The sequence below is a fragment of the Tinamus guttatus genome, unplaced genomic scaffold (genome assembly GCF_059628265.1).
Source record: "Tinamus guttatus ecotype Peru unplaced genomic scaffold, ASM5962826v1 Tinamus_guttatus_pri_ptg001068l, whole genome shotgun sequence".
NCBI lineage: Eukaryota > Metazoa > Chordata > Aves > Tinamiformes > Tinamidae > Tinamus > Tinamus guttatus.
This window is the reverse complement of record NW_028289602.1, coordinates 1-12,488: the sequence shown is the minus strand read 5'-3', so window position 1 is coordinate 12,488 and position 12,488 is coordinate 1. Positions and strand designations below refer to the sequence as shown.

Sequence of the window (12,488 nt, the reverse complement as noted above, 5' to 3'; positions counted from 1 at the left end):
GGACCCCCAAAACCACCCCAGGGACCCCTGGGACCCCCTAAAACCACCCCAGGGACCCCAATTACCCCCCAGGACCCCTAAAACCACCCCAATAGCCCCCCGGACCCTGAAACCACCCCAGGGCCCCCCCAAAACCACCCCAGCGACCTCCCAGGACCCTGAAAACCACCCCAGGGCCCCCAATGACCCCCCAAGACCCCTAAACCCCACCCAGGGCCCCTTTGAGCCCCCCAGGACCCCCTAAAACCACCCCAAGGACCCCCCAATGCCCCTCAGGACCCCTAAAACCACCCCAGGGACCCCCCAATGCCCCCCAGGGCCCCTTTGGGCCCCCCAACACCCCTTTGGGCCCCCCCAGGGCCCCTTTGGGCCCCCCCAAGACCCCCCAACACCTCTTTAGCCCCCCCCAGGACCCCCTAACACCTCTTTGAGCCCCCCCAGGACCCCTAAAACCCCCCAGGGCCCCTTTGAGCCCCCCCAGGACCCCCTAACACCCCTTCGGGGCCCCCCCAGGACCCCCAACACCTCTTTGGGCCCCCCCCCAGGACCCCCCAACACCCCTTCGGGCCCCCCCAGGACCCCCAACACCTCTTTGGGCCCCCCCCCAGGACCCCCCAACACCCCTTTGGGCCCCCCCAGGACCCCCAACACCTCTTTGGGCCCCCCCCAGGACCCCTCAACACCCCTTTGGGCCCCCCCCAGGGCCCCTCCGAGCCCCCCCAGGACCCCTAAAACCCCCCCAGGGCCCCTTTGAGCCCCCCCAGGACCCCCTAACACCCCTTCGGGCCCCCCCAGGACCCCCAACACCTCTTTGGGCCCCCCCCCAGGACCCCCCAACACCCCTTTGGGCCCCCCCAGGACCCCCAACACCTCTTTGAGCCCCCCCAGGACCCCCCAACACCCCCTTTGGGCTCCCCCAGGACCCCCAAAACCTCTTTGGGCCCCCCCAGGACCCCCTAACACCCCTTCGGGCCCCCCCAGGACCCTCAACACCTCTTTGGGCCCCCCCAGGATCCCCTAACACCCCTTTGGGCCCCCCCAGGGCCCCTTTGAGCCCCCTCAGGACCCCTAAAGCCACCCCAGGGACCCCCCAAAGACCCCCCCGGGCCCCTAAACACCCCTTTGGGCCCCCCCAGGAACCCTTTGGGCCCCCCCAGGACCCCCTAACACCCCTTTGGGCCCCCCCAGGAAACCCTTTGGCCCCCCCCCAGGACCCCCTAACACCCCTTTGGGCCCCCCCAAGACCCCTTTGGCCCCCCCCAGGACCCCCTAACACCCCTTTGGGCCCCCCCCAGGACCCCCCAACACCCCTTTGGGCCCCTCCAACACCCCTTTGGGCCCCCCCCCCAGGACCCCCCAACACCCCTTTGGGCCCCCCCAGGGCCCCTTTGAGCCCCCTCAGGACCCTTAAAACCACCCCAGGGACCCCCCCAAAGCCCCCCCCGGGCCCCTAAACACCCCTTTGGGCCCCCCCAGGACTCCTAACACCCCTTTGGGCCCCCCCAGGAACCCTTTGGGCCCCCCCAGGACCCCCTAACACCCCTTTGGGCCCCCCTAACACCCCTTTGGGCCCCCCCAGGACCCCTTTGGGCCCCCCCCAGGACCCCCCAACACCCCTTCGGGCCCCCCCGTCCCCCCGTCCCCGCACCGGGGCCGTCGCTGTCCTGCAGGCGCTGCAGCTCCTGCAGCCGCTGCGCCAGGAGGCGGCTCTGACGCCGCTGCCGCCGTCGGCGCCGCCGCCGCTGCGTCCGCGACAGCCGCTCCTGGGGGGGGGACAACGGGGGGACAACGGGGGGACAACGGGGGGTCGCATCGCGCCGGGGGATGGGGGGGGACACCACATGCGGGGACGGGGGGGTAAGGGGGGAAAGGGGGCTAAGGGGGATAATGGAGGATAAAGAGGAGGATAAAAGGGGGATAAAGGGGGGATAAAGGAGCTAAAGGTGGCACAAAAGGGCTAAAGGGGGAATAAAGGGGCTAAAGGGAGGATAAAGGGGCTAAAGGGGGAATAAAGGGGCTAAAGGGGAATAAAGGAGGCTAAAGGGGGGATAAAGGGAGGGCTAAAGGGAACTAAGAGGGAGATAAAGGGGGGATAAGAGCCTAAAGAGGGAGATAAAGGAGGATAAAGGGGGCTAAAGGGGGGGATAAGGGGGGCTAAAGGCAGGGATAAAGGAGGGGGATAAAGGGGGGGATAAAAGGGGCTAAAGAGGGATAAAACGGGCTAAAGAGGGATAAAGGAGGCTAAAGCAGAGAATAAAGAGAGCTAGGAGGGAATAAAAAGGGCATAAAAGCAGCTAAAGGGGATAAAAGGTGGTATAAAGGGGGCTAAGTCCAATATAAATGGGGCTAAATGGAGGTAAAAGGAGGCAAAAGGGCGAAATAAAGGGGCTAAAAAAGAGAATAAAGGGAGCTAAGGAAAGGTATAAAAGGGGTTGGGGGGCTAAAGGGGGATAAAGGGGCAAAAAGGGGGGCTAAGAGGGGAAAAAAGGGGGCTAAGAGGGGGGATAAAGGGGGCTAAGGGGGGATAAAGGGGGCTAAGGAGGGGATAGAGAGGGCTAAGGGGGGATAAAGGGGGCTAAAGGGAGAGGAAAAAGGAGGCTAAGGAGGGGATAGAGGGGGCTAAGGGGGGGAATAAAGGGGACTGGGGGGGATAAAGGGGGCTAAGGGGGGGGGATAAAAGGGGGCTAAGAGGGGGGATAAAAGGGGGCTAAGGGGGGGATAGAGGGGGCTAAAGGGGGAATAAAGGGGGCTAAGGGGGGAATAAAGGGGGCTAAGGAGGGATAAAGGGGGCTAAGAGGGGGGATAAAGGGGGCTAAGGAGGGATAAAGGGGGCTAAGGGGGGGAATAAAGGGGGCTAAGGGGGAATAAAGGGGGTTAAGGGGGGAATAAAGGGGGCTGGGGGGGATAAAGGGTAAGGGGGGGATAGAGGGGGCTAAGGGGGGATAAAGGGGGCTAAGGGGGGAATAAAGGGGGCTAAGGGGGGGAATAAAGGGGGTTAAGGGGGAGATGAGGAGGGGGATAAAGGAGTTAAGGGGGGAAGGATAAAAGGGCTAAAAAGGGGATTCAAAGCTATTAAAAAGGGGGGTGTTCGGGGGGCACACGCGCGTGCAAGGAGCTGTGCAGGGCAAGGGGGGGGTCACACACACACTGCAAACCGGGGGGGGGGGTCACACACAACCCCCCCGCACTCACGGGGCCGTCCTGGGGCGCCGAACACACTGGCCAACACACACAGAGAATGAGGGGCCCAGGCGTCCGGGCTGGGGATATTGGGGGGGGGGGAGGGAAGGGGGGGTAAATTACCCCCCCCCGGGGCTTACCGGCGCCGCGGGGGGGGCGGTGGGGGGGCCAGCGGGCGGCGTCGGCCGCCAGGCGCCGCACGAGGCGCTCGCCCACGCGGAGCAGGACGTTCTCCGGCTTGATGTCCGTGTGGATGATCTTGCACTTGGTGTGCAGGTAGTCCAGGCCCTCCAGCACCTGCGGGGGGGGCAAAAAATATGGGGGGGGGACATTTGGGGGGGGGGGGAGGGTCCTTTAGGGGATATTGGGGGTCCTGGGGGGTCCTTGGGGGAGTATTGGGGGTCCTGGGGGTTCTTTTAGAGGGATATTGGGGGTCCTGGGGGATTTAGGGGGTCCTGGGGGGTCCTCTGGGGGGATATTGGGGGTCCTGGGGGGGTCCTTGGGGGAGTATTGGGGATCCTAGGGGGATATTGGGGAGTCCAGGGGGTCCTTTGGGGGGATATCGGGGGTCCTGAGGGGACCTTGGGGGATATTGGGGGTCCTAGGGGGATATTGGGGAGTCCAGGGGGTCCTTTGAGGGGATATTGGGGGTCCTAGGGGGATATTGAGGGTCCTGGGGGTCCTTTGGGGGATATTGGGGGTCCTGGGGGGACCTTGCACTTGGTGTGCAGGTAGTCCAGACCCTCCAGCACCTGCGGGGGGGGCAAAAAGTACGGGGGGGGGGGGGCATTTTGGGGGGGGGAGGGTCCTTTAGGGGTATATTGGGGGTCCTGGGGGAACCTTTGGGGGATACTGGGGGTCCTGGGGGGATATTGGGGAGTCCAGGGGGTCCTTTAGGGGGATATTGGGGGTCCTGGGGGGTCCTTGGGGGAGTATTGGGGGTCCTGGGGGGATTCAGGGAGCCCTAGGGGGATTTTGGATGGTCCAGGTGGTCCTTTAGGGGGATATTGGGGGTCCTGGGGGGTCCTCTGGGTGTATATTGGGGGTCCTGGGGGGTCCTTGGGGGAGTATTGGGGTCCTTGGGGGATTTGGGGGGATATTGGGGGTCCTGGGGGGACCTTGCACTTGGTGTGCAGGTAGTCCAGGCCCTCCAGCACCTGCGGGGGGGGCAGAAAGGATGGGGGGGGGGTCCCATTTTTGGGGGGGAGGGTCCTTTAGGGGTATATTGGGGGTCCTGGGGGGACCTTGGGGGGATATTGGAGGTCCTAGGGGGGTGTGGGCAAGTCCAGGGGGTCCTTTGGGGGGATATTGGGGGTCCTGGGGGGTCCTCTGGGTGGATATTGGGGGTTCTGGGGGGTCCTTGGGGGAGTATTGGGGGTCCTTGGGGGATTTGGGGGGATATTGGGGGTCCTGGGGGGACCCTGCACTTGGTGTGCAGGTAGTCCAGGCCCTCCAGCACCTGCGGGGGGGCAAAAATGCAAAGGGGGGGGGCAAAAGTATGAGGGGGGGGTCCCATTTTGGGGGGGAGGGTCGTTTAGGGGGATATTGGGGGTCCTGGGGGTCCTTTGGGGGATATTGGGGGTCCTGGGGGGACCTTGCACTTGTTGTGCAGGTAGTCCAGGCCCTCCAGCACCTGCGGGGGGGCAAAAAGGATGGGGGGGGGGCTCATTTTGGGGGGGGAGGGTCCTTTGGGGGGATATTGGGGGTCCTGGGGGGACCTTGGGGGGATATTGGAGGTCCTGGGGGTTCTTTTAGAGGGATATTGGGGGTCCTGGGGGGATTTAGGGGGTCCTGGGGGGTCCTCTGGGGGGATATTGGGGGTCCTGGGGGGTCCTTGGGGGAGTATTGGGGGTCCTGGGGGTTCTTTTAGAGGGATATTGGGGGTCCTGGGGGGATTTAGGGGGTCCTGGGGGGTCCTCTGGGGGGATATTGGGGGTCCTGGGGGGTCCTTGGGGGAGTATTGGGGATCCTAGGGGGATATTGGGGAGTCCAGGGGGTCCTTTGGGGGGATATCGGGGGTCCTGAGGGGACCTTGGGGGATATTGGGGGTCCTAGGGGGATATTGGGGGTTCCTGGGGGTCCTTTGGGGGGACCTTGCACTTGGTGTGCAGGTAGTCCAGGCCCTCCAGCACCTGCGGGGGGGGCAGAAAGGATGGGGGGGGTCCCATTTTTGGGGGGGAGGGTCCTTTAGGGGGATATTGGGGGTCCTGGGGGGATTTGGGGGCTCCAGGGGGTCCTTTGGGGGGATATTGGGGGTCCTGGGGGGACCTTGGGGGGATATTAGAGGTCCTAGGGGGATGTGGGCGAGTCCAGGGGGTCCTTTGGGGGGATATTGGGGGTCCTGGGGGGTCCTTGGGGGAGTATTGGGGGTCCTGGAGGGATATTGGGGGTCCTTGGGGGATTTGGGGACTCCAGGGGGTCATTTGGGGGGATATTGGGGGTCCTTGGGGGATTTGAGGGGATATTGGGGGTCCTGGGGGGACCTTGCACTTGGTGTGCAGGTAGTCCAGGCCCTCCAGCACCTGTGGGGGGGGGGGCAAAATACAAAGAAGGGGGGGGCAAAAACTATGAGGGGGGGGTCCCATTTTGGGGGGGAGGGTTCTTTGGGGGGGATTGGGGGTCCTGGGGGGACCCTGGGGAAGTACTGGGGGTCCTAGGAGGATCCAGGGGATCCTAGGGAGCCCTGGGGGGAGTACTGAAGGTGCTAGGGGGGTATTGAGGGTCCTGAGGAGGATTTGGGGGAATATGGGGGGTCCTGGGAGATATGGGGGGACTCTATGGGGGATATGGGGGGTCCTGGGGGGGAATTCGGGGGTTCTATGGGGGACATGGCGAGTCCTGGGGGGATTTGGGGGTCCTGAAAAGGGACATTGGGGGTCCCAAGGGATGGAGAGGGGTCGTGAGGGCCATTTGGGGGAACCTGGGGGGGATATTGGGGACCCCATGGGATTAGAAGGACTTTAGGGGGGATATTGGGGAGTCCGGGGGTGATTTGGGGTCCCAAATAGACATTAGGACCCCCTTTTTTTTTGAGGAGCGAGCAAATAATCCGGGGGATTTGGGGGCGCGTGCAGGGTCTCCCGGGACCCCCCCGGGTTTTCGGGGCCCCCCCTCACCTGGCGCACGATGCTCTTGACGCAGGGCAGCGGCAGCCCCTGGTAGTTGGAGCGGACGATCCAGCGCAGCAGCTGGTGGCCCAGCACCTCCAGCACCATGCACACGTCTGGGGGGGTCAAGGAGCGCCCGGACGCCTGGGCCCCCCCGCTGCAAGGTGGGGGACCCCCCACCCCGGACGCCTGGGCCCCCCCCCGCTGGAAGGTGGGGGGATATTGGGCGTCCTGAGGGGACCTTGGGGGAGCACTGGGGGTCCTAGGGGGATCCAGGGGGTCCTAGGGAGTCCTAGGGGGATCCAGGAGGTCCTTTGGGGGGATATTGGGGGTCTTTGGGGGGGATATTGGGGGTCCTGGGGGGACCTTCAGGGAGTATTGGGGGTCCTAGGGGGATCCAGGAAGTCCTAGGGGGATATTGGGGGTCCTTTGGGGGAATATTGGAGGTCCTGGGGGGACCTTGGGGGAGTATTGGGGGGTCCTAGGAGAATCCAGGAGCTCCTTTGGGGGGATATTGGGGGTCCTTTGGGGGGATATTGGGGGAGTATTGGGGTCCTAGGGGGATCCAGGGGGTCCTTTGGAGGGATATTGGGGGTCCTTTTGGGGGATATTGGGGGTCCTGAGGGGACCTTGGAGGAGTACTGGGGGTCCTAGGGGGATCCAGGGGGTCCTAGGGGGTCCTAGGGGGATCCAGGGGGTCTTTTGGGGGGATATTGGGGGTCCTGAGGGGACCTTGGGGGAGTATTTGGGGTCGTAGGAGGATTCAGGGAGTCCTAAGGGGATATTGGGGGGTCCAGGAGCTCCTTTGGGGGGATACTGGGGGTCCTGGGGGGACCTTCGGGGAGTATTGGGGGTCCTATGGGGATCCAGGGGGTCCTAGGGGGATCCAGGAGGTCCTTTGGGGGGATATTGGGCGTCCTTTTGGGGGATATTGGGGGTCCTGAGGGGACCTTGGGGGAGTATTGGGGGTCCTAGGGGGATCCAGGGGGTCCTTTGGGGGGATATTGGGGAGTATTGGGGGATACTGGGGGGCCCAAGAGGTCCTTAGGGGGAATATTGGGGGTCCTGAGGGGACCTTGGGGAGTACTGGGGGTCCTACGGGGATCCAGGGGGTCCTAGGGGGATCCAGGAGGTCCTTTGGGGGGATATTGGGGGTCCTGAGGGGATTTGGGGGAGTATTGGGGGTCCTAGGGGGATATTGGGGGGTCGAGGGGGTCCTTTAGGGGGACATTGGGGGTCCCGGGGGAATACTCGGGGGTCCAGGGGGTCCTTTGGGGGAATATTGGGGGTCCTGGGGGGATTTTGGGGGGCCCTGGGGGGAGTATTGGGGGGGTATTGTGGGTCCTGGGGGGACTTTGGGGGATATTGGGGGTCCTTGGTGGATTTGGGGGGGGTCCAGGAGATCCTTTGGGGGGATATTGGGGATGCTGGGGGTTCCCTTAGGGGGATATTGGGGGTCCTTGGTGCATTTGGGGGGGGGTCCAGGAGATCCTTTGAGGGAATATTGGGGGTCCTGGGGGGACCTTGGGGGATATTGGGGGTCCTGGGGGGACCTTGGGGGCTCCAGGGGGTCCTTTGGGGGATATTGGGGGTCCTGGGGGGACCTTGCACTTGGTGTGCAGGTAGTCCAGACCCTCCAGCACCTGCGGGGGGGCCCAAAATGCAAAGCGGGGGGGGGGCAAAAACTATGAGGGGGGGTCCCATTTTTTGGGGGGGGCGGGTTCTTTGGGGGATATTGGGGGTCCTAGGAGGAGTATTGGGGGTCCAGGGGTTCCTTTAGGGGATATTGGGTGTCGTGGGGGGACCTTGGGGGAATATTGGGGGTCCTAGGGGGATTTTGGAGGGTCCTGGGGGCCCTGAAGGGAGGACTGGGGGTCCTAGGGGGATACTGGGGGTCCTGAGGAAGATTTGGGGGAACATGGGGGGACTCTATGGGGGATATGGGGGGTCCTAGAAGGAAATTTGGGGGTTCTATGGGGGATATGGGTGGTCCTGGGGGGATTTGGGGGTCCTGAGAAGGGACATTGGGGGTCCCAAGGGATGGGGAGGGGTCATGAGGGCCATTTGGGGGAGCCTGGGGGGGGTATTAGGGACCCTATGGGATTAGAGAGAGTTTAGGGGGATATTGGGGAGTCCGGGGGTGATTTGGGGTCCCAAACAGACACGAGAACCCCGAGGACCCCCTTTTTTGAGGGGCAAGCAAAGAATCTGACGGGAGGGGGGATTTGGGGGGTCCAGGGGGTCCTTTGAGGGGATCTTGGGGGTCCGGGGGGATTTGGGGGGGTCCTTTTCCGCACGGATACGGACGCCGTTGACGCCGGACACCTTGAAGTCGTCGATGAGCTGCACGATGTTGTCGCGGTGCGGGTCGCTGGGGTCCGAGTCGCGCACCTTCAAAGTGTAGGATTTTTAGGGGACATTTGGGGATTTTGGGGGTCCTCGGATGTTTTTTGGGGTGAAAACCGCCCGATTCGGGGGCGCGACGCACGCATTTGAGGAGCTTGATCTCGTCCAGCGCCGTCTCGGTGTAGTTGGGGGCGCTTTTCACCACCTTGAGGGCCACGAAGCGCTTCTGCCTGGGGGGGAGACAACACGGGGGGGCCCAGGCGTCCGGCCAGCTCCCCCTCCCCCCCCCACCCAGGTATAACGGGGGTGGCATCAAAGGGGCCCAGGCGTCCGGCTGCCCCCCCCCTCCCCCCCATTATAACGGGGTGGCTCCGGGGGGCCCAGGCGTCCGGGGATGCCCCACCCCAATATAACGGGGCGGCTCCAGGGGGCCCAGGCGTCCGGCTGCCCCCCCCACCCCCCCCCAACATAACGGGGTGGCACTGAGGGGCCCAGGCGTCCGGGTGCCCCCCCCCCACCCCAATATAACGGGGCGGCTCTGAGGGGCCCAGGCGTCCGGGTGCCCCCCCCCCACCCCAATATAACGGGGCGGCTCTGAGGGGCCCAGGCGTCCGGGCAGCCCCCCCCACTCCAACATAACGGGGCGGCTCCGGGGGGCCCAGGCGTCCGGCTGCCCCCCCCCCCCACCCCAGTATAACGGGGCAGCTCCGGGGGGCCCAGGCGTCCGGGCGGCCCCCCCCCCGCCCCAGTATAACGGGGTGGCACCGAGGGGCCCAGGCGTCCGGGCGGGCCCCCCCCACCCCAATATAACGGGGCGGCTCCGGGGGGCCCAGGCATCCGGGCGCCCCCCCCCAGTATAACGGGGTGGCCCCCCCCCGCCCCAAAAGGGCTGGCTCCGAGGGGGCCCAGGCGTCCGGCCGGTTCGCCCCCAACCCCATCCCCAGATATAACAGGGGTGGCACCGAGGGGCCCAGGCGTCCGGCTGCCCCCCCCCCCCACCCCAGTATAACGGGGCGGCTCCGGGGGGCCCAGGCGTCCGGGCGGCCCCCCCCCCCCCACCCCAATATAACGGGGCGGCTCCGGGGGGCCCAGGGCGTCCGGCTGCCCCCCCCACCCCAATATAACGGGGCGGCTCCGGGGGGCCCAGGCGTCCGGGTGGCCCCCCCCCCACCCCAACATAACGGGGCGGCTCCGGGGGGCCCAGGCGTCCGGGTGGTCCCCCCCCACCCCAATATAACGGGGCGGGCTCCGAGGGGCCCAGGCGTCCGGGCGGCCCCCCCCACCCCAATATAACGGGGCGGCTCCGGGGGGCCCAGGCGTCCGGCCGGTTCGCCCCCCACCCCATCCCCAGGTATAACGGGGTGGCACCGAGGGGCCCAGGTGTCGGGGATGCCCCCCCCCAGGTATAATGGGGTGGCTCTGAGGGGCCCAGGCGTCCGGGCGGTTCCCCCCCCACCCAGGTATAATGGGGTGGCACCGAGGGGGCCCAGGCGTCCGGGGATGCCCCCCATCCCCAGATATAATGGGGAGGCTCCGGGGGGCCCAGGTGTCCGGGTGGTCTCCCCCCACCCCAGTGTAACGGGGTGCCACCAAGGGGGCCCAGGCGTCCGGCCGGTTCCCTCCCCACCCCTGTATAACGGGGTGGCTCTGAGGGGCCCAGGCGTCCGGGCGGTCCCCCCCACCCCAATATAACGGGGTGGCACCAAGGGGCCCAGGCGTCCGGGGATGCCCCCCCACCCCAGGTATAACAGGGTGGCACCAAGGGGGGCCCAGGCGTCCGGCTGCCCCCCCCACCCCAATATAACGGGGTGGCTCTGGGGGGCCCAGGCGTCCGGGTGCCCCCCACCCCACCCCAACATAACGGGCGGCTCCGGGGGGCCCAGGCGTCCGGGCGGGCGCTCACCGGATGTCCCAGCACAGCCACACGGTGGAGAAGTGGCCCCAGCCCAGCTTGCGCACCACGTGGTAGCGCCCGTTGAACAGGTCCCCCAGGCGCACGGGGTAATAACCCCCTATTGGGGGGGGGGCACAAATCAGACACCCCCCTATGGGTGTCTGGGACCCCCCCCCCCGCACACAGAGGGGGCCCAGGCGTCCGGGCCCCCCCCAAACCTTTGCAGTAGTCGCGGGGATCCTCCTGCTCCCCCTCGTCGGAGCCCAGGAGCCCCCCCAGCAGCGGGGGGGAGGGCGGGGGGGGTCTCCGGGATTCATCCTCGGGGGGGCTGGGGGTCCTGGATGGGGGGGGGGGAGAAATGGGGGCCCAGGCGTCCGGGGAAGCCCCCCCACCCCACAAACCCCTCCCCCATAGTTGGGGGCTGGGGGTCCTGGATGGGGGGGGGAGAAATGGGGGCCCAGGCGTCCGGGGAAGCCCCCCCCCCAAACCCCTCCCCCATAGTTGGGGGCTGGGGGTCCTGGATGGGGGGGCGGGGGGGGCAAAAATGGGGGCCCAGGCGTCCGGGGAAGCCCCCCCCCCCCCACAAACCCCTCCCTCATAGTTGGGGGCTGGGGGTCCTGGATGGGGGGGGGGGGGGCAAAAATGGGGGCCCAGGCGTCCGGGGAAGCCCCCCCACCCCACAAACCCCTCCCCCATTGGGGGCTGGGGGGGGGGTTGGTCCCATAGGGCCCCCCCCCGGGATTGGGGGGGGGGCGCGCAGAGCATGCTGGGATATCGGGATATCTCCCCCCCCCTCCCCAAAATAGAAGTGACCTCACGGGCCCCGACGGAGCAGGTTAAAAATAGCCCCGGGGGGGGAGGGGGAAGGGGCAGCTCCGGGAATCACCCCCCCCCAACACCAAGGGGGGCTGTTTGTGTCCCCCCCCCCCCAAACCCGGACACTGGGCCCCCAACCCCAAAAAAAAAAGGGGGTTTTGGGGGGGCCCCGCTCACCTCGGAGCCCGCTTTTTGTTTCTTCTCCTTTTTGTCCGCTTTTTTTTCCGACCTGAAGGGGGGTTTTGTTGGGGGGGGGGGCACCCCAAGTTCCCCCCCCCCCCAGGTCCCCACAAATCCACCCCACCCCGGCTTCTCTCCTGACCAACGACCCCCCCCCCTCCAAGCCCCAAATTCCCAAATCCCCCTCAGACCCCCCCTCCCCAGCACCCCCCTAACCCCAAATCCCCTTTTTTCCCTCAAAACCCCCCTGCCCCCCCCCCATTTCCTCTCAGGCCCCCTCCTCATGGGGCCCTTCGTGTCCCCTGCTCCCAACCCCCCCCGCCGCCTCAAAACGCCCCCGAGGCCCCCCCGGGACCCTCTCCCTCCCTGATCCCCCACTTTTTTCCCTCAGAAAAGCCCCGATTTCCTCAAAAAAAACCCAAAAACACCTTATCGTGCCCCCCCACAAACACTTTTACCTCAGAAACCCCTCGCTTTCTCCTCAAAACTGCCCCCCCCCAGGACCCCTCATGCCCCCTTCCCCCACTTTACCTCAGGTTCCCCTAGAAACCCCCCCGAATTCCCCCTTACCCCTCTCGTCCCCGTTTTTTTTCTCAGAACCCCCCCCATTTTCCCTCAAAAACCACCCCCCAGCCCTTTACGCCGCCTGCTGCCCCCTTTTTACCTCACGGAAACCCCGAAATGGCCCCGTTTCCCCCCAAAACCCCCTCTCCCCCGCCCCTCACCCGCCGGCCTCGCGCCCCGCCCCCCCGCGCAGCTCCATGCCGCCCGCGCGCGCTCTGCGCACGCGCCGCTGGCCCCGCCCCCCGGGAGGGGCGGAGGGGGGGAACAGCTGCGGCCACGCCCTCCCTCTGGCCCCGCCCCCATCACCATGGAGACGCGGCGCCGCCGTTCCCATAGACCGCCCCCCGCCTCCGGCCCCCGCGGCCTTTCCCCGTATCCCTATCGCGATAAGCGCGATCTCC

General features: G+C 66.2%; 1 protein-coding gene across 1 annotated transcript; it reads right to left on the bottom strand.

Moving 5' to 3' along the window:
* Positions 1-1,648: 1,648 nt before the first annotated feature.
* Positions 1,649-12,316, bottom strand: LOC148590848 (SRSF protein kinase 3-like; the record flags this gene model as incomplete). Its single annotated transcript, XM_088538402.1, has 10 exons — positions 1,649-1,763; positions 3,193-3,218; positions 3,321-3,477; positions 6,297-6,403; positions 8,591-8,678; positions 8,776-8,863; positions 10,537-10,645; positions 10,746-10,864; positions 11,521-11,572; positions 12,253-12,316. Coding segments are annotated over 10 exons (925 nt in total), but the record flags the coding sequence as incomplete, so codon positions are not given.
* Between the last annotated feature and the right edge of the window lie 172 nt (positions 12,317-12,488).